Raw genomic sequence first — 22,487 nt, 5'->3', positions numbered from 1 at the left:
ACTTTTAATAAATGGTCCTGGCCTGGCTAATGAATCAGCTGGTATTAGTCAGTAACAAAGCTACACAGATTATCTCATTCAATTCTACACTTTTATCCTTTTTGGGTCCAAAATCTACTCATTTTGGGTTAAAAATACCTAGGTATAACGTTATAAAAAAAATCATAGCTATTATTTACAGTACGGTAACTACACTTTTTCAACCCTTAAGAATAACAACTTAGGGAAAAAACACTTAAAAAATGTATGGTAATGGATGTTACCTATTTTAAAGTGATTAAAAACATTTAAATATTAGTTTGAGAAATTTACTTTTACTTGTTACTTGTCTGCAGGAGACTTCGCAACGCAGACTGGCCAATGTGAGCTCCATGCCTCATCTGTCCAGGGTCAGCTCTATAAACCTCACCATGATGGCCTCTGGAGAACCTAAGAAGAAGCGAAACACCAGTTCTGGAGGTCTTGGTATGTAAATAGACAACAAAATGTGTGTTTCAGTTGTAATTTTTCTGATCTAATTTATCCGATTGTCGTTTTACCTTCAATTTGAAAGGTTCCATTTGAATGTAACATTTGAAGAGCTCTAAATAAAAATGAGCTGATAATGAATCAATTTCTGAGTATTTGTGAGTCATTGACCATAAACACGTGGATTTCTACCTCAGGACATATTGTAATTTATTTCTTAAGTCATAGCATTGTATATTGGATATTGAAGTAGACATCCCATCTATATGGGCCAGCTGTCGCCAATAAAAAAAAAACAAACATAGTTGTGTGAGCCAGTCACAGAATGCGTAGTTATATTTTCTACCTTATTTTTTTTTGCTGACATAGTTGATAGGTCATAAATGTATTTGACAGAAATTTTTAATTTAAATCAGCACAAATATTTTTTAGTTTTATTGATGGTTATTTTCCATTTTTTTGTCTGTGACATCTGTTACATGTTTGCAGGAGACTTCCCAACGCAAATTCTATTGGTGGCTCACATCAACTACGATGATTTTGATTTAAAAAATACTGACAACTTTAATGGGGATGTAATGTCTAGTTGTATAAATAATATCAGTAATTTCAACGATCGCACCGTGACCGCGAGTCATTTTGACGATTGCGCCGTGACCACAAGTCATTTTGACAATCGCGCCGTGACCGCAAGTCATTTCAACCGTTGTGCCGCGACCGCGAGTCACAAGTTTCTATACCTGTAAATGTCTACCCATATTTTGGTTTTTTATAGATCAGTGCCACAAACGGTAAAAATTGATTTTGTTTGTCTTTTTTGGCAACTGCAATACTCAATACTTTTAAAACAAACCCTTTTACACAGGAAAAAATCCCGTCCTGTCCCGTCCCGAAAATCGGGAAGGAAATAAAAATCCCGTCTCGTCCCGTCCCAAACTGAAAATTCAATCTCGTCCACCCTAAATAAAAAGGTTCCAGATGTTATTGGTGTTACAGTGGTTTGTAATTAATGTATGTACAGGTCCAGCACAAGCAGAGCCAGCCAACACAATGGACTCCTACATGCCAGACTATGGTCTGTTTGAGGCTTCCAGGATAGCATGTCCTGTGCTGCCTCAGTACCATCCCAAACAGCTCATGGAACTACTCAATTCTGGCAAGATAAGATGGGTGAAAGCTATTCTCGCTCATCTTGTAAGGTGTGTAGATTAGAAAAGTGACATAGTGGGTTTTTAAAGTTATGGGCTTTCTTTAAGGGTATATTAGACACAACTTGAATATTTTGTAAGTAGGGTATCTTCCCAATATTTTTGAAACACGCATTGTCATTAAGGCTCGTCCAAACTGGAGCGGGACGTATTCCTGCGCGGGATTTTAAAACGCATGGTGATAAATGTCAGCACCCACACAAAAGCGGCACCGCTGCCGTCGTCCCGCTGCGTTGTTTGATCGTTCTCCTGGTTTGAAACATGTTGGATTTTCCCCCTCGCACCGCCGCAGGACCACATGGCTCATATGCAGTTTTATAATGACCTCTATTATCAAATCCAGGAGTTGGTCAAAACATGTGATGGTCATTCTAAAATAAATATAAAACTGCCTTCAGTCTTTTCTTGGATCCAGCATAAGGGAATGGTACTAGCCAAATAAATTTCTAGTTTGATAAATTTCTAGAACCCAAACGGACAACTCTCTTCCACCTTCATCTTCATCCTCAGCTAGTAAAAAGGAGACAAAGAATTACCATTACAGAGTTTAAAGAAACTAAAAGGCACTTTTTTGTGAATTTGGGTACTTTCCTGTTAAAGGGAACATTCATTATTATCGATGATTTTTTTTTCGATATATCGATATTTTTGTTTTCCGATCCATTACAAATTGACAACTGATCTTGTTTGGGCTAAAATAGTCTATTATATGGATTAATAAATGAAAACGTTCTAAGCTAACCTAACATAACCAACCGAACTTGCTGTACTATTTAAAAATTCCTTTTGATAACAGGAAAACAAGTTAAACACGGAATTTTTAAATGTTACTATTTAAAAATTCCTTTTGATAACAGGAAAACAAGTTAAACACGGAATTTTTAAATGTTACAAAGCAAGTTTGGTAAGTTATGTTAGGTTATTTTTTTTTAGAACAGTTTCATTTCATTATTGTTTGTTGATACTGAACAAAATTTATCGTAGTTGTCAGCTGATATGTTTCAATTGGTTAATATCGATATGTCAAGAGAAAAATCATCGATAATAATGAATGTTCCCTTTAACAGGAAAGTACCTGAATTTGTAATCATCTCGTCATTGTTTTTTTGCAAGGGAATTAATTAGTCAGGAAGAACATTTTTTATTTGAAATAACAAAAACTGAAGAGTGTGATGTAAGTTAGTTTATTGCCTCCCAAATAACAAACATTTTCTTGAAAGCACCCAAAGTCTTCAAATTTTTCTGATCTGTGTAAAGTAGATAGTAAACCCATTTTTATCACTGTTGCTATAAGCTTTAATTGTTGAGCATATTGTGGAGAAAAGATTGTTGGTGATATTTCAACAAACTATCTTGAAATAATTCTGATTATCTTCCCCGTAAACTCTTGATTATTTAAGAAAAGTAAACGTCTACCTGTAAAATGTAAGTAGAACATTTTAAGTACTTAGGGGTTATCTTATCCAGGGAAAACAAAGAAGAAATAGAAATTCAAAATAGACTAAATCTGGCAAACAAATCTTTCTACGCTTGCAACAGACTGATGTCCTCTAAGTTACTGCCAAAAAACACCAAAGTTAGAATTTTTAAGACAATAATAAGCCCAGTATTATTATACGGAGCTGAAACATGGAAACCAAATAAAAAAGAAGAAAAGAAGTTAATCACATTCGAAAATAAGATTTTAAGAAAAATCTATGGACCAATTTATGAAGGTGGTGAATGGAGGAAGAGACACAACAGAGAACTGAGAGAACTCTACAGAGATCCAGATGTGGTGTGTGAATTTAAGTGTAGAAGAGTTAGATGGGCTGGACATGTTTTACGAAGAGAGGAGCAAAATAAGTTAAAATTAGTTTTACTAAGAAATCCCGAAGGAAGACGACCGAGAGGAAGGCCAAAACAAATATGGTGGAGCCAAGTAAAGAAAGACATGGAGCAACTAGGAGCAACTGAGGAGGATGCAGAGGATAGAGCAAGATGGAGAGGCTTTGTTGGTGCGGCCAAATATCTTCTTAGATATGCATGGCCCTGAGAGTAAGTAAGTAAGTAAATGTCTACCAAGAGACTATGTAAGAAGCTCAGTTGTCCTGGGTAAACAAACTGTTGAAAGTGTAAAACACTAAATTCAATTTTTAATGTTCTTTTGTGATCTGATTATCTCTAACTATGTTTATGTAGATGTTGTGTTGTGATACAACCTATGTTGCAGGTGTATCTCTGGCACTTGCACTGTCAGACAGGGAGCTGTGGTTTGTACCTTTACTGATGAGGAAAATCTTACTCGTCAGAGAGGCTGGTCAAGGTCTCGAACTCTGTCTGTCAGTTACGCAGCAGGTAATGATAGTGTTATAGTGGAAAATGTTCCCTTACGTTTTGTTTGAAAAAATATTCATGGCACTTTGAAGAAAATGATTCCAAACTGGGACAAAAATGCTTAATTATTTACGTAACAAACATTATCTTATTTCCACATACTTACTTCCAAGGTTGTACAAAACAAACATTTTTTAAAGGATTATACCACTTCTCCCAGTTATGCCAGTCCTCTAACAAATGACAGTAGACTCCAAATTATCCACAAGTGGATTAACCATGCTGCAAACAATCCACAAGTGGATTAACCATGCTGCAAACTACCCACCTACCCCAAAATAAAATATATTTCTTGCAAGTAAAATGTACGGTATAATAATGTTTAGCATGTTGAAGCCCATCATCTTGCATACAGACTATTGATTTGCTGTTCTTTACTTCAACCGCCATCAATTACAACCATTGAGTTGATAATTAAATTTTTATGAATTTGATTAAACGGTGTGTCTCTGAGGACCTCAAAACAAATTTAAGTAATTCGGCCCCGGGTCCAGGTCATACCGAGACCTACAGTAATGGCTTATCCGTTATTACCTTTGTGAAAAATTTGCTAAAAACAAGGTAATCAGGGCTGTGAGAATCCAGAAATGTTTGGTTGAATCCTAATCTGAATCATAGCTGTAGGGGTGGATGAGTACTTGACTATAATAAGAAAACAAACCTCGAAAGTCCTTAAAACTTTGTTTCTTCTACCAATTGTAATAGAAAATGTTTGCAAAAATTCCTTTAATATCATTCCCCATCTGTCAAAGAACCTCCATTTCAATGAAGTAACTTGTTTATGTCAGGCACCACTAGTCCGTTGGAGCAGAGAGGGTCGACCACCGCCATCCCTGAGGAACTGACACTGGACTATGCAGAGATAACGTCCATCCCTCCACTGCCTCTGTGGACTCTACTGGCTGCTGACAAGGAGACTCCTGCCAAGGCTGCGGCTGATGACCAACAGGTATGCAAAGTTCCACAACTTTTACTCCTTATCCATCATGGACTGTGTGGGGTTACATAGCCACAAAAGAAACAATGTTTGAAGATGTGCTATTGCAGGTTTTACTTTCTACCAACTAAGGTTTTTAATCAATGAGGGATTAAAGAGGGTGTTAGAGAAGTTAAATGTGTAACATTGTCAACAGGACTACAACCAGCTGTTTGACGGAAATGTAGCGATGCCATCATTGGACGATCTACTAGACGAGGAAGAAGACGAGGATGGTCCAAGGAGATGTGACAGACGACAGTCTGCCAACCCAGAGAAACAATGCACCATCAGTCACTTTGGACCTAGACAGGTAGATTGCTTAAGCCTCGTTCACACGGTGAGAGTTTAGAAGCTACTCGCCAGCGTGTAAGAAGCCGGCGAGTCGGCGATTGCGCTTGTAGTTGTTCACACGATGCTTTTTCCACTCGGTCAGTAGCTAGCTTGAACCAAATCCTCCGACATCTTTGAATAACATGCGCACAAGCACAAGCAACTGTGTTCACACTGGGCTACTTTACACGCCTACTCGCTCAAAATATGGCGAGTTGGCGTGTAAAGTAGCGGCAGCGTCAACTTTTTCCAGAGCTTTTTTACAAGCAACTTTTGAGCGAGTACGTCGTTCACATTGTAGTCCAGGAGCTGAGGGGGGTTGAGCATGCATGAAAGTAGTACGCAATGTTATTGCGGATTATTGTAATATGGACTGTGGTGATCAAAATTACGTATGTCTCCTATTTCAAAAGTGGTCGATAAGGTGGGGGGGAGGGGGCAAACATGGCGGTTTGCGCTATGCGTTAAAACGCTGATAGTTCGAAAACTGTAAAAGATAGAACATCGGTTAAAACGTCGTTGTAATCCTAAAAATGTGGACAACAATAATGGTTATTGGGTCCGAGGTCGTGTCTCTATAAATAAACAAGTTATTGTATAAAATATGTAAAAATGGACTTTTCGTGTAGTTTTTTTACCGAAAGTAGAATTAATTTGTGAGTGTCGCAAAGAAGTAATATCAAATATCTTTGCTGATAGTTGTAATATGGACTGTGGTGATACAAAATACGCATGTCGCCTACTTTTCAGGTGGTCGAGAACTTGGGGGAGGGGGGCAAAGATGGCGGAACGCGCTATGCATCGAAACTACTGTAGCTCGAGAACGGTACGAGATAGGACATCGGTTAAAACGTAGTTTTAATCCAAAAAATATTACCAATAGAAAAGGTCATTGGGTAAAACGTTGTATCTTAACTAATAAAAAAGTTATAACAATAATAAGTTTAACAAAATCTACATCGTACAGCTATTTTTTTCGAAAATCGTATGGATTGTTGATAAATAATAGTGAAATTACTTAATTACTCGGCTAAATATTAACTAGATGCATTTTCTCATAAGAAAAAAAATATTATTACGAATACATTTGGTTTAAAATGTAAAACACGGCCTCCAATCGCCTTGGGGTTCGTCCGATAGGTTGCGTCATAATTGCTGCGCAGTGCTGCTGATATCGGCACAACTGTTAATCCCCCCAAAGTTCATTGCCTTCCAACTCAGTGATATCGGGGTTGTAAAAGTATTTGTACAGTTTAAAGACTACTGACATTTATTGTGTTTTATGTATACAAATAACATTCTTTTATAACTTTTAATAGTTATTTAAATATTTTAAATTTCAATACAATTTATTTTAAGTTGCTTACGTTTTGTAAAGAAAATATTTACAATTTGTTTATTTGTATTACAGGTGCTAAGAGAAATTAAAAAGGTACCCATTTAAATTCAAAAAATAATATGAACAACCAGTGTAATTGTTATGGATAGAATGAAGAGATTTGCCGTATTTTTTATTATAAGGTATTTACTTTTGTAGTAATGTTTTTTATTTCATATAACTGTATTGAATAAGAATCTGTTACATAATCATATTGTAATAACCTACAACATTATAATAATTAAAATTGGATTTGTAGTGGTAGTCTGTATTATGCATTTGATTGCGGCGAAACCCCAAGTATTATATGTAGTTTGGAGGCTGTGTTTTACATTTTAAACCAAATGTATTCGTAATAATATTTTTTTTTCTTATAAGAAAATGCATCTAGTTAATATTTAACCGAGTAATTAAGTAATTACACTATTATTTATCAACAATCCATACGATTTTCAAAAAAATTAGCTGTACGATGTAGATTTTGTTAAACTTATTATTGTTATAACTTTTTTATTAGTTAAGATACAACTTTTTACCCAATGACCTTTTCTATTGGTAATATTTTTTGGATTAAAACTACGTTTTAACCGATGTCCTATCTCGTACCGTTCACGAGCTACAGTAGTTTCGATGCATAGCGCGTTCCGCCATCTTTGCCCCCCTCCCCCCAAGTTCTCGACCACCTGAAAAGTAGGCGACATGCGTATTTTTTATCACCACAGTCCATATTACAACTATCAGCAAAGATATTTGATATTACTTCTTTGCGACACTCACAAATTAATTCTACTTTCGGTAAGAAAACTACACGAAAAGTCCATTTTTACATATTTTATACAATAACTTGTTTATTCATAGAGATACGACCTCGGACCCAATAACCATTATTGTAGTCCACATTTTTAGAATTACAACGACGTTTTAACCGATGTTCTATCTTTTACCGTTTTCGAACTATCAGCGTTTTAACGCATAGCGCAAACCACCATGTTTGCCCCCTCCCCCCCACCTTATCGACCACTTTTGAAATAGGCGACATACGTAATTTTGATCACCACAGTCCATATTACAATAATCAGCAATAACATTGCGTACTACTTTTATGCATGCTCAAACCCCCTCAGCTCCTGGACTATTGAGCTATTTTACTAGCTGCGTGTAAAAAAACTGGCGTGTAGCTTGTAAACTCGCCCTGTGTGAACGGGGCTTAAGTTTAGTGATTCTTTAGTGAGTGGACCATCCACCCTTACTATGAGGAAAGAAAAAACTAATCTTTGCAACACCACTAACATGAGTAATCAAGACCAGTCCACAATAATTATTTGAATAATAAAACTTACCACCCAAAATAAACTTCAATAAATTTGTAATTGTGTTTGTGTGTTATATTTCAGGGTCGTCTGTTGTCCCGTCTATTGACACACACTCACCTGCCCGGCCTCTCTAGTCTGGATCAGATGCATCTGTTAGCTCTGGCTGATACAGTGTCTACCTGCAACACCGACTTCTCTGAGAGATTCGCCATAGACGCTGCCAAGTCTGCCATTGCTAAAGAAAATCTGTCGGGACTACCAGAGGGAGAAGCCTCATCAGGTGAGGGGTCTGAACCATTGTGTACCTGCAATTCTTCGTAAAATAATTTTAAGTTGGTTATTGAAGAGTTCTTAGGTTCCTTTTCTGTGGGGGGAATACCTTTTAAAATTGTTGTAGCATCCTTCAAATCAGTCTATCAACCTTAGGCAGTTTATAGACAGAGAAACAAGACAGCATGTTACTGGCACTTACTACAGACTTACCAAGAAAAGTGTCATGTAAGTGGACCTGGCAAGTACTTGCAGCCAGCAACTTACTGTCTCTACACTCTACTCTTGAATCAATAAATAAATACTAATAAACAATGAAACAAAACAATCCATCTCTGTAAGCCGCTTTTGGCTCTTGAGCAAATCCTAACAGCTGTAAGACATCAATTTCTTTGATTTCCTTTGGATTTCCTTGCATACTAAGATAAATTCCAAGGAGACATAGAGCTATGTCCCCTTAGAATTTCTCTCTCTGAGTATGCAGGAAAGTCCAGCCATAAGAAGATTCCGCCTCTGATGAATATAATCTTCATTGGCCACAACAATGACAATCCCTTTGGGGATTAAATTTTCAGTTATTGTGTTCTGTTTTGCTTGGCAACGAACAAATCACAGTGTCATATGAACACTGAACAGGCAGGTGAAGGAACTATAACCAGAATAGTAGGCCTCTTGGCTAGTCAGGCCCAAGGCTATTAAAAAGAAAAAGAGGTTGCCTCAGTCGCGCGTATGACGTCACCCGCCGACCCGGATCTGTTTACAAATAAATAAATGAAAAACAAACAACAATAACAAAGTACTTGACAGGTGACAGCTGTGTGAATTAAAAGCAGCACCGTCCGGGTCGGCGGGTGACGTCATACGCGCGACTGAGGCAACCTCTTTTTCTTTTTAATAGCCTTGAGTCAGGCCCAGATCAAACTCAAGAGTAATCTCAGGATTGCGACAGGAATTAGTCACCATGACAGTTTAGCAAATTGGACTCATAGAATGAGACTGCAGACTCTCTCAGAAGCAGAAGCCAGATAAATTGTCTTATCTAATGGCAGAATGTGATGTGGTTATCCCAGTTTCAAGTGCTTTGGCAGGTACTAACTGGGAGTTGGGGATATCCCTCACAGAACTTCTTCAGATAATCTTTTTTGTCAAAATATTGGGGCTGGGGAGTGTGTTTAAGGAAACTCTGGAGCCAAGATGTGTGTGAAGTAGATATTGGTAGGGTACAATGTGTCTCCTTCTCTGTGATGCTATCAGTATCAGTCATGAACTGGAGCAACATTTTAATGGACATGCTGTAGGGGTAGGTGGGAAAAATGAATTTAAATTGTGAAGAGATGAAAGCTATTTGTGCATTTCCTTTCAAAATCAGGGTCTGCAGGGTGTATTGGAAAATATCTTGTTACTGCTTTCAACTGCCTCCAACTGCCTCTTGAAGTTGCGGCAACCAAAATATGATTTTGTTAATAATTTATGTTCACACATTTTCTTTTCAATTAGTAATTTATTAATCTTATGTGCATTGATGGTTGTCAGACTCGCTAGATGATTGCGGATTGAGGTTTTTGCTAGCCATGAAACACTACAACTACCTGCTGAGATGTCTTCCACTAGCACAGAGGGCCAAGTTCCAAAAACAAGGTGAGTTGGAGTATCTGTTTGAATTAGTTTCAAAAAGTAACTGAAGAGTAGTCAGAAATACAAGTGGCATAAAATAAATATATGTATTTGACTATTTGGTGTTTTAAGATAAGGCATATTGTCTTCTGGTGTGGTTCTTCATCATGGCCTTAGGTCCAAATCCAAATCCTGGTAATCATATTTATAATGGCTTATAAAGAAAATATTATTGTTTTATAAAAGAAACTCTTTTTCTGTGCCAAGGAACTTTTTACTTAAAAATCAACATGATAATAATTTAATTTCCATTCAGTAAAATATTGTTTAAATGTGTTAAATAGAATGGCCTTATTACCTGTGAATCAATTCAAGTCGTCAATCTTTTATTTTCACACAATGTTTTACAATATTAAGTACAATATTAATTCAAGGTAGAACAATATTTATAATAAAACAGTATAAATTAATTGTAGTCAATTTTGATGATTTAAGGCTATTTAGGGACTTATTTAGGATTTTTCTGGTGGTAATTGTTTATATAGGGTGGATATAGTTTAGTTCACATGACACACCTTGAGTGTTAGTGAGATAAGAAAACACAAACATACTGATATTTTGTTATACTATTTATTATTTATCCCCTGTTGGAATAATAGTCAAGTTTCAGATGAAAACTTGAAGTCTTAGAAATATTATTAAAATAAATTTCTTTATAAATATTTTCTAGCAGAATGTATGTAATGTTGACAGGTGTGGCTACCAACAACCTGGTGTGGGCGTTCCACTCTGAGAGTGAGGAGGACTTGTTGAACCTGATCCCCTCGTACAGCAAGGGGTCGCCTCGTTGGAGCACTCTCAAGGAGCTGGGTGTTGGTTGGTGGCTGAGGAACCACACGCTGCTCAAGACCTGCATGGAGAAGGTCAGTCATAGTTACAGCGTACAATATTAACTCATTTGAACCCCAGGGATTATTAAACTATTTTTAATTTGGTCATGCCAACTTCTTACAAAATTACAGTGGACAAACCTGTAATAAGAATAAATTTAAAAAGGAAAGTTCTTGTTAACCCACAACAGTTTCACCTGTCAACAACTTGCTGAAACTAATGCTATGATGCTTGAAAAGTACTAGCAGTGTCATAGTTTCCAAAACCGCATACAGACAAAAGTCCATTCGGACACACAAGTTTCACAGTAATACCTGCTCACATGACAGGTTGGGAAATTGGGGTACATGGTGTAGGTGTAGTATGCAACAATTTAATATTTGATCTTGGATAGTTGATTTTAGACATAATGCCACTAGCTGCTACCTTTAGGCTTAGTAAAAATTTCCTCTTTTAGGTTAAATAATTTAAGCAGAATCCAAAATGTAAAATAGTTGTTGTTTGCAGGTGGCAAAAGCGTCGTACCAGATCAACCAGGATCCCTTGGACGCAGCCATCTTCTATCTGGCCATGAAGAAGAAGTCACTGGTGTGGGCTCTGTTTCGTTCTCGGCGAGACGACCGCATGACCAGCTTCTTCTCCAACAACTTCGAGGAGGATAGATGGCGTAAAGCGGCGCTGAAAAATGCTTTTGCTCTTCTGGGAAAGCAGAGGTTCGAACACGCTGCTGCCTTCTTCTTGCTGGCTGGAGCCTTGCGGGACGCTATCGAGGTAAGGAGAAATAAGTATTTATCATATATTTAACCATTAAATAGACTTGAATATTATTGGGCCCTCCTATATTTGTCAGTTGTCTCTTTGCCTGTTTATAGAACTAGATATTCCATTACCATGTGCCAGTTGTAGTCAGATTTAGATTAAAAGTGAGTAGTTGAATTAAGCCATCGTCAAAGAGTGAGCTGATGTTCTGTAAATTACTTATTTCTATCAAATATGATAATGTTTACCAAGTAAAATTGAAAGGAAGTCTTATTGTAGACTATAGCTAACAAAATTAATGAGCTTAACTGACATTTATTGATCGCACAAGATCTTGGTAGACGATGAAGATTATCCCGTGACCGGAAGAGACGTTAAATATTTTGCCATGATAGCAAGAGACAACAATGATTTTTTTTTACTGCAAAACATGTGCAGGAGGTTGGTGCGATCGCAGATAACAATGATAGGTTCCCTGATCCCCAGAAACAATGATGTTCCCTTTACCGCAGGAGTTGTTCAAGAGTTTGCTGCTTTTACAGATAAACCCATAACGATGATACGGTTTTGTGATTGCTAATGATGAAAATGATGTCCCTGCAAGTTCGGGAGATGTTAAACATTTAACCACGATTGCAAACCAAATGACAATGATTTTTTCTGTGACTCTAGGATTTGACCACGATTGCGGAAGACAATGATAATGTTCCTGTGACTGGGAGACATTCAATATTTTGCCTCGATCGCGGAGGATGTCCATAAATAATTCTGTGATCGCAGAAAACGATTAAAGTGTTTTCTGTGATTTCTGGGGATAAACAAGATTTTTGCCACAAATTGCGGTAGACGGTAACGGTTCCACACAATCATGGCAAATAGTCACAATATTACTGTGATAACATTGTCACTGATAGGCTATTAAATAGTTGGAGTAAGTGAGGAGTAGGACTTGCCAAGGTCGGATTAGCGGGGTACTACTGTATTTGGCAGGGTTTTTTTTTAATTAAACTAACCTTCATTTTAAGTAACCTGGCCACGACTTAGGGATTGGCTGTACCAATTGGATTAAATATTTAATTTTACAATACAAAAGAACTTGAATGATTATCAAAGGTTATTATACAAAGAATAGAATACTACCACTGTTTCCGAGTAACATGTTTTTGTAGTCTCACTCAATCTTGTCCCCAGGTGTGCCTTAACAAGTTGGAAGACCTGCAACTCGCCATGGTCATAACTAGACTATATGAAGGTGATATGGACTCGACTCCGCCTAGTCTAAAACGATTACTACATGAGGTAAGAGTCAATATAACATTTTTTAGGTTTTGAGGAATTTTTACCTGTTTATTTAATTGCTTTTGTCAACGGGGTTTTCTTTCTTTAGCGCAAGTTTTGTTTTGATAATTTTTAAATGTCTTTACAAAGTTTTGAGTTTTAAAATTGTTAATTATTGTTGTCAGACAGCTATAGAAGGAGATCTTCCTCCTCACCCAAGAGATCAGTCCAATTTTCCATAGGTGATCCTACAGCTTAGGATGGACTAGCAACAAATGAAATGACGAAATTATCCATGTTTGACAGGAGGTTCTTGGTTGCGACTCGAAGGGTGAGAATCAGAATCTATCCCAGGCCCATCCTGATCCTTTCCTGAGGTCCATGGCTCTGTGGATCCTGAAGGAGCATCAGGGCAGTCTCAACACACTGCTGCAGACCAATGTGGGCAGCATGCATCCCCTCTACCACGACGACAAGCCAGAAGGCACATCAGGTATGCCAACATTACACACACATTCATTAAAAGAGACTGCTAGCTAGCTTAGAAAAGTCCTGGTAGGCCACGGTGTATGCTACACAGAATATGACACAGCTCTTCCCTGGGTGACTTTGTCATGTGTAGACAATGAATGTTGGACAAAATTATATTTTCTGTGTATGCTATTTTCTACCTAGCCTTTTTTTTAAGGTAAGCTGGCTGCCATCCCTTGTGTCCAAAATCACAATCGAATGGTCCAAACCCTGGTCTTGTAACTATCTAATGACTATATTTTTGTTAGACAGCATCATTAATCGATAGACTAATGACAAGTAGCATCTGGGTTTGGTAACAATTTTGCTTAGAGTCAAACTAGTTACTTTCAGATTTGAAGGCGAGCACTGTAATAGCCAAGTGGTCACCCAGACAATTATCTTTCTGACAAAGTGTCATGTACAAAACATTTTTACACCTCTCCCAAATTAAATTATGTTGTGTTTTGTTTTAGTTTTGTACACATACAGCAAAATCTTGATTAATTGTCACTATATTACCACTCCCATGCAGATATGCCTACAATTTTTTAGCCTCCAATATTTTGTACCATGTTATGGTATCTATTAGTTGAAACATGTTCCCATTAGATTTTGGACTCTTCTATAATATGCAGTATTTTAAAATATTTTATGTGTACTAAACTGACAAAACTAAAATTATAGGATAGGACATCATTTTCAAGTTAAATAGTTTTCAAGTTCAAATTTTTTAACTACAAAATTGAAAATAGTCAAATAGTTTGAACTATGAAATTGAGTTATAATCTATGATTCAAATTGTTCATCAGGTACTTATTTACTTTGTTTATTTCAGCCAACCCTAATGTGTTCAACTTTTACGTCTATCTACGCACACACCCTCTACTGATAAGACAGTACCTGGCAGCTTCTTATCAGGATAAGAAGAAGCATACTGTTGTCTTATCAGGGTTCAGCTACGGGCTGGAAACTGCCTCTGGCAAGCAGCAGAAGACTGACCGTCAAGTGAGTTCAGTTGTTGCTTTTTTAACGTCTTTGTTGTGTGCCAATGTAGAGAAAGGATTCGACTTAATGACTATTGGTCAGTCAGGAAATTAATAAATCAGCGTCATTAAACTTTAACTTTACTGAAATTCAGCTGTTTGTAGAGTGATGTTTTTGATTGCACCATACTGTTTTTTCTTATTTATTAGGGGAAAGGCGAGGAATCTTGTGAATTCGTTCCTCTTTTTTGACAGTCAAAATAGTATGTATCATGGAGGTATCTTGCGTATTGAACTGTCATTTTTAATACGATTATTAAAGATAATTATCTTCCCATTTGATCGCGTTACAATCACATCTCTCAGAAATAAAATTTGAATATCATTTTTTTATAATGTGTTGTTTTTTACAATAGATAATGTTTGAATTATGTACCTAACTAGTTATATTGCCTCTTAGAATATATATATAGTCTAACAAATCGACACCTACTTGCTGTAAATCTAGAAGTAGAAAATAATCTACAGTACTCTGCAAATTTAAATATTATTTAGGATTTTTTAAATTATAGAATTTTCTTTTAACTGCAATATTATACTATTGGATTTTTATAAGAGATGACTTGTATTACAGTTGACACTAGAAGACTCCATTACACCACTTGAGCGCCAGTTGTACTTCACCACGGCGCACGCTCACTTCAAGGCCGGCTGTCCTGCGCTCGCACTCGAGGTCTTGTCCAAACTGCCCAACAAAGTACTCGAGCCCTCCTCAGCAGAGAGTCCGAGTGAGTACTCATCTTGTTTGTTGCTTGTTGCTTGTCTTTAGTAGTGACTACGGAGTGACATAGACTGTCAATGTAAACCACACACCATCTGTAGTCAAGGCCTATGGCGGAGAAGGGAGTATCGTGTGACTCTACCTAAACTGCCGAGCATCCAAACAAGCGAGGATGGTAACTTTTTAAGCAAAGACATTATAAAAATAATTTTTACAGCAAAGATTTGAAAGAAATATTTTAGATTGATGGTGCACCGTTTCACTACAGAGCAAAAACTTCACTGAGAAAAAGTAAGAAGTGTGGCCAATTACAGTAAAAAAATTGATAGCTGCATATAAATTAAACCAAACGTTCTAATTTCGTTTGAATATCAAATATTGAAATAGACTTATTTTCAAAAACAAAGACAGTTCTTGGATCCAACAGTTCTTGGGGTATAAACGGGACTGAGAACCATCGTAAATTGTCAGTTCTTCAGTACGACGGTTCCTTCAACTCTTTTACATATTTTTCAGTCCTTCAAATGATAGTTGTATATTGTTATTTAAATGTTAACTATTACCCTCTAATAGCTAAGTAATATTAAAATGTAAAACTCATAAAATGCTGTTGTTATCAATAAGTGATAATTCAATCTGGGCTGATAAGGACATAATGCTCCATAGTCTCTAATGGGGTGATTAGTACCCCAACTACTGATTAGTAGTATGGCAACTTGTTGAATGGGATGAAGAAAATGATAAAGGGAAACCCAAGAAAGAATGGAAGAACAAAGCGAAATAATAATTACTTTTTATGTTGTTATTTTATGAGTTATCTAATTGGGCGGAGAAGCTCTTTGGGATAAACTGCAATGCAATCTTTATAACACTTAATCTCAATAATGGCTGAACATATTTTAGTTAAACTTACCTAGGTTGTTTTGTCAAATGTTTGGATGGCTAAGACGTTGCCAATTTCAATTTTTGATAGTGCCTATATAATTTTAAAGTAACTCAAAAGTTTTTTTTTAATTTTAACATTGGCCTTATGGGTTGCCATGATGGTTACAAAATAACGACGAAAATGTAAACTAAAAAAAAGAATCATAGCATATGTTAAAAACAAGCCTCGACCTAAACACAGTACAAAGGAAAAACATTTGGATGATGGCAACTGATTAAATAATACAGAGAAAGTCTTAGGTTTATATTTAAGTCGCAATTTGGAAACGACCACTGATCGAATAGTTACAGTCATAGATAAAACATACTTTCTTAAGTACAGTATTTAACAGATCAGATTTACGTAGGTAAATAAGGTTATAACAAATAACATTTTATCTTAAACAATTTGTCGGTGAATCACATTCATGGATCCATCTAAAAAAAGGCAAACTTTAACAGGTCGACGTAGTAAGTGGTGAAGAAAGTGGTAAAGGTGAGAAGTGCGGAGTGTGGGAAACGTTAGTGGCAGTTAGATAATTGTATCTAAAATACTAAAATGCTATGGGAAGGGGGGAAACAAGTCCACGAGGTAGGAAGTTGTGAAGGAAGTAGTAAAGGCTCTGGCAGTGCGGAGTGTGGGAACCGATTGTGGGAGTTAGATTAATGTATCGGCAATCCTAAAATGCTATGGGAAGGGAGATAAACAGGTCCACAACGTAGGAAGTGGTGAAGGAAGTAGTAAAGGCTAGCAGTGCAGAGTGTGGGAACATTTGTATTTTGTATTATATCTATAAACAGTTGATATTTATTGCTTTATTAAAAACCATGAAACATGATTGCTCCGCTCAACTGGCTTTCACTGCTATGAAAGCAATCCTAGTTAGGTTTAGAAAATCATTGTTTCCAACTGTGACGGGAATATCAATTTTTAATTGTCCTCTTTCTCTCTTGAAACAGCACTACCGGAAATAATTGCGCAATGTTGTATTTTTATATAAAAATGCAAATCATGACATTTATTCAAATTAGAATATTTCTCCTGGTCCCTAACATGTAATATAAAGTTAATGCTAAATAATTGTGGTTAGGCCTAATTTAAATTAGGTATCTTTTTGATGATTCAAAGTTTCTACGTGGAAAAAGACAATCAAAAGTCAAACCGGGCAATGAATTCCCAAAAAAAACTTGGTATCATTGTCCTGCTATTGGAATCCTCCCTCGCCAGCTCTTTAGGAAAGTAAACTAGTGCAAGTCAAAATATAGCTTCAAGGTTAAAACAACAACTTAAAGTACAATAACTAATTGTTTATTACAAAGGTTGATACAAAAGGAGTGTACAAAATAACAAAAGCTTACAATAACTTTAATACTGTAGTTATGAAAACCTTAAAAAAGAAAAACATAAAAATAAAATAAGACATATTCAATGTAAAACTATAACGTTCACACCATAACTAATTACATGACATAAAAACAGTCTAAAAGAAACAAAAGAAAATTGTTGTAGTTTCTACGGTGTTAGGCCTACTTCTGTCTGATATCAGTGATAATGATATCATATACAGCTACGCCGCCGCAGCAAACCTGCAGACTAAGCGAATTTCAACTTGTCTGATTAAATTTTTACTAAAATATTTCCATAATTAAGACATATTTATTCACAATTTAAATAACAATATATTTAATTAGTGCTTAGGTTTGCTGCTACGGGGAAGGTAAAAAGTGTTTTTGACCATACGTCAATTGTATAAGATGAAATGAATAAATTTGCCAAATTTTATCAACATAAAACAAACATTAAAGAAGTCAACTACAACAGTTTTAATTTTTTCATAAGAATTAAGAATACCATTGGAATTTTATAATACACTATTTTTGAATTTTCTCCATGACTGTTAGGCATACAACAGCGCTTCAGTATACTCAATTATTTATTTTTTTAAGCTCTACAAAACGGTTTAGAAAGAAATTGAAAATTTTGTTGTTTTTAGGGTCAAAAATGGGAAAATCCCATTTTTATCCCATAAAACACCCCATAAACCCCCGTTCCCAAGGTCCGATTATGCTGGTTTGCGAACTCGTTCGAATAAACATAGGTTTACGCGTTTGTACCAAATTTCATCAAAATCGGATCATTTTTGCTCGAGTTATCCCACTAACGTACACACATATATATATATACTAGCAGAGTACCCGTTCTTCGTACAGGATTGGCATATAGGCCTAAGTATAATATGCTTATTGCAGTTATACTCTAGTTTCACGTTTGCAATGGGGGAGGATAAGGCTTGAGAGAATTTGTTTCTTTTATTTACAGTAAAATATCAAACATTTACACAAGGGCCGTATGCATAAAAAGAAGTAAAACCTTTTACTTGTAAAGTTTCGAGCAAAACCTTCACAAGATATGAATAAAAACTAGAGCAAAACCTTTTACTTGGAGTAAGAAGTAAATGAACAGTGATTCAGATCATTTACTCGGAACAGTAGTAAATAAGTATGCATAAAGTCGACCTTTTACTTGTACTGGCAAGCAAATCCTTCAAATCTGATGCATCAAGTTAGTAGTTGACTCATCTCTCAAGTAAAATGTTATTTTTGTGTTTGATATGGCAAGTATGGTGAATGTTAGGGAAGTAAACGTGTATCAACCTCGTTGTAGTCCTAAGGACATTAAAAGTTTGTTTTGTTTTGAAGAAAATAACGTGCATTGGTTGACAAATAAATTTGTAGGGGTGACTGTAGAATCTCTGGGCGCGCTAACCCCAGTACATAAAATGAAAATTTGTTTTAAGATATCTGTCTGATCCCGGATTTCAAAAAGGTATTGGATTCATGCAATGTTTGGGTTTTAGTCTTCAAAGCCTGAAGCAATTTTTCTCCCATTCCAGGATTAATTTTTTTCAGTCTCTTTAGTGTCAGTTTTTATCGTTAATCGTGTTTTCATTTTGATTATTTTTTCATAATTCATTTTCCATCTAATTTCATTCCAAACATGGATGTGTACTTCAAAAAGACTTAATCAATTGATTATTCAAGTTTCTTTTTTTTTTGAATTTGGGATTTTTCCAGTATTATGGTAAACAAACATAATTCATTAGCAATAAACATTACCTCATTATTACAATCTACAGTTTGCACACCACCCGGTTCGTCATCACTTGATGAAATCATGACTTACGAAACCCAAGTTAAACTACACTTATTTAGAGAATCCCCCAGACGCTAGGTTGAACCTAGGGCCGCAAGCATAAGGAGCCGCAGAGGATAAAAACATCTTTTTAGACGAAATAATTTATTTTTTCTAAACCATTAGTTTGCCGCGATCACAGGTGACGATAATAATGTCCTCGTGACTGCGGACCTAGGAGACGTTCAAGATTTAGCCGCTGTCGCGAGTATCGATGGTGATGTCCCCGTGATTGCAGCCCACGGGAGATATTCACGATTCCACTGCGGTTGCGAGTGTCAAGGATAATGTTCCTTTTGTTGCAGCCCGCGGGGGATGTTAATGACTTGGCGCGGTCACATATACCTATGATGACATTGATTTGATTTAGGAGAGATGTCCACGATTTAATCCACGATCATGAGTGTTGATGATGATGTCCCCTTGATGCATAGCCGCAATCGCAAGGAGTTTCCACCACAGGGGGGGAGCTGCAAGTACGCTAAATCCGGCACTGTGAATAAGGCACATAATCCCTTTATTTACAGGAAAATTAGTGTATTGCTGTTGTGTGTGTTGAGAAAACAGCTGATCAGCTGTTAATATTTGATAAATCAGATGTTGCATTGTTAAATCAGTGCGCCTAGTAGTTCATTGGTGGCTGGAATTTTACCCCCTGGGCTAAGCTGACGTCACTCAGACGAAGTAACCTGAGCGCTCAAAAGTTTGTTCATGGGCGGAATTTCACCCCAGCAAAATCGGAAGTCTAATGAAAATAGACAGAGCGTGATGAATTAGATTTTCAATAAAACCCGGAATTTTACCCCCTGTCCATAGAACTAGTGTTTATGCAAATGTACGGCCCAGATTTTTCCCCTGGATTTTTACCCCCCGGAAGTTTACCCCCTGGCCATATAAAGAAATTATTAAGAATGATTAATTTTCTTCTTTCGGTTTTAATTTAATAGTAGACATTTTATTATTAAATTATTTTGATATTCGGGTTTGGGCCAACCGTTGGTTAATATGAATTTAAAATGTTTACTATTTAAACTGAAAGAAGAAAATGAATCAATCTCACTAATTTTTATATCTAGCTAGGGGGTGAAATTCCGGGGGTAAAAAACCGGGGGGGAAAATCAGGGGGGGTAAAATTCCTGGGGTAAAAATCCGAGCCGTACATTTTGAGCTGACCTCATAAAGAGGGTAAAAGTCTGGCGGTAAAATTCCAGCCCATACACTCTAGGTTTTATAATTTGATGTATTGTGATTAAATTCACAGTGAAAATATACGTTTAACTCCACCTTTAATCTATTGAACTGATGTTGTACAGCTCAAAAGTTCACGGCCGGAATTTTACCCCCTGGTTTGTGACGTCAGTTTCGCCCAGGGGGTTAAACTCCAGGGGGACAAAATTCCGCTACCCTTGTTCTTTTACTTGTGATTCGAAGGATTTACTCCCTAGTAAAAGCAAATCATTATGCATATTATGTTTCTACCTTTAACTTGAAGCATTTGCTTTTCCTTCTACCTTTTCCTTTTGAGCAAATGCTCTTTTTTATGCATACGGCCCAATAACACAAATTAATAATAAATTAAAAACATAAACATTACTGTAAACAATCCTACTTTGACAGTTCTCATTGTGTATCACAGCTTTTTTATGCTACCTACTTCAAATTAGCTGTTGTCATAATTGCAAAAAAATAAAATAGTGCTGCATTCTGTTTGTAAACTTTATAACTTTTTAATGTTATTGAATGTCATAAAAACAACTTGTTTGGTCGAATCATCTGACAAAATTATTTAATTCCTTTTAAATGTGAATACCCATAATGTTAACATGGGGAACTACAGAGCCACTGGGGCGGAGCCTGAAAGGAGTTTTGAGATAACAATATGCCTATATGTTAATCGGGAATGTGAGCTATTATCACCCCAAATTTCAGCCCAATCCGACCACTATTTTTCACGTTTACCTGTCACAAACATACATACATACATACATCCAAACTTTCTCATTTATAATATTAGTAGGATGAATTTGAACGGATGGTGTTTTTGGCCTCTAGGGACTTCAAAACAAATAATTAAATTGGTCCCGGGTCCAGGTCTTACCATGAGTACTACGGTAATAGCATATTCCCTATATGGGAAATTCGCTAAAACCTATTATATCCTGTATAGACGGGACCAGGGTCATGACGGATAAACGAATTACCGGATAAACCGATTTTTGAGATGTACACAGTTCTAAAACACCTTCAGAAAGTCTCTGCAATACCCGTAATACAGAAGCGCGTTATTGTTGCATTTCCTTTGTGAAGGTGTTCTTAGTATTTTTTTCTTTTACTGAACTGGGAACCCAAAACCGTTTTCGAGCAAGAGCCAAACTGTTAAAAAATGGAACCGACACATCACTATCAAAAACTTTACAAAATTTCTTACAAACCAACTCTCTAGTGTTATTATTACACACAGAATTTTGTTGTGGTGTCTAGGCATACATATTTGTTAAGAGGAGATGATACATTTTCAAAATTTCAATTCATACCGTCACGTTAACTAGATAGTTTTTAAGCAATTTCTGAATTTTATCTAGCAGAACTGCGAGTAAAGAACTGAAGTTATGTGAAACCGAAAAAGGGCTTTTGGGCCTTTGCTGTGCATAGTATAGGTATTGCCAATAGCCAGTCTATGCTATTCATTGTAAACCTACTTTGTGGTAAGAATTTGAATGAATTTGATTGAAGTTTCAGTGTGTACTATCGCGCATCCTCTATTTTTGACCACAGAATAACTAATTCCTTGCAATAATGTAGTTAGTAAGTATTACTGGTATTTTAGTATAAGTCACTGCGTTTCCAAGTTTTTAGATTTAAAAATCTTAAATAAAAACAATTCCTTCAAATTGTATTCTCCTCACTCTACAAATACAAAGGATTCTTTCAAAACGGTTTGCATTCATGGGGATTTGAGATCAATACTTTGCCTTCAACTACTTAATCGAGGTACAATACAACTCAATAATAAATTACAATTGAGCTTTAGTCAAAATATTAATCTTCCAAACTCTAGACAATCAGTAGCCAGAATAGTTGTTTTTCTTATTAGAGGGTTTAAAATTTTCAACATGAAACATAATGTAATGTAAATTAACTCCTACACCATAACAATGTTTTGCTGCTATCTTAAATAATTTCACCACTATTGCTGTCCGCTAAAAAAGAACTATCCATTTAATTCTGG

The 22,487-nt window shown here is 36.2% G+C and overlaps 1 protein-coding gene across 7 annotated transcripts in view; it reads left to right on the top strand.

Moving 5' to 3' along the window:
- The window catches only part of LOC129002446 (dmX-like protein 2), a 205,566-nt gene that overhangs the window by 77,381 nt on the left and 105,698 nt on the right, over positions 1-22,487 (top strand). For all 7 annotated transcript variants that reach the window (XM_054430251.1, XM_054430254.1, XM_054430249.1 and 4 more), the window contains 13 exons: positions 336-465; positions 1,490-1,667; positions 3,889-4,013; positions 4,841-5,001; positions 5,186-5,341; positions 8,134-8,332; positions 9,856-9,960; positions 10,690-10,859; positions 11,335-11,598; positions 12,778-12,885; positions 13,171-13,357; positions 14,213-14,382; positions 14,995-15,148. In XM_054430251.1, the coding sequence (XP_054286226.1) occupies positions 336-465; positions 1,490-1,667; positions 3,889-4,013; positions 4,841-5,001; positions 5,186-5,341; positions 8,134-8,332; positions 9,856-9,960; positions 10,690-10,859; positions 11,335-11,598; positions 12,778-12,885; positions 13,171-13,357; positions 14,213-14,382; positions 14,995-15,148 (2,107 nt within the window). The remainder of the gene's footprint in view (positions 1-335; positions 466-1,489; positions 1,668-3,888; positions 4,014-4,840; positions 5,002-5,185; positions 5,342-8,133; positions 8,333-9,855; positions 9,961-10,689; positions 10,860-11,334; positions 11,599-12,777; positions 12,886-13,170; positions 13,358-14,212; positions 14,383-14,994; positions 15,149-22,487) is intronic.

The sequence above is a fragment of the Macrosteles quadrilineatus genome, unplaced genomic scaffold (assembly GCF_028750875.1).
Source record: "Macrosteles quadrilineatus isolate MER2022 unplaced genomic scaffold, UCM_ALF_1.0 Scaffold_9__3_contigs__length_116548681, whole genome shotgun sequence".
Lineage (NCBI taxonomy): Eukaryota > Metazoa > Arthropoda > Insecta > Hemiptera > Cicadellidae > Macrosteles > Macrosteles quadrilineatus.
Note: the sequence above shows the minus strand (reverse complement) of the source record. Positions and strands in the feature narration are given on the sequence as shown.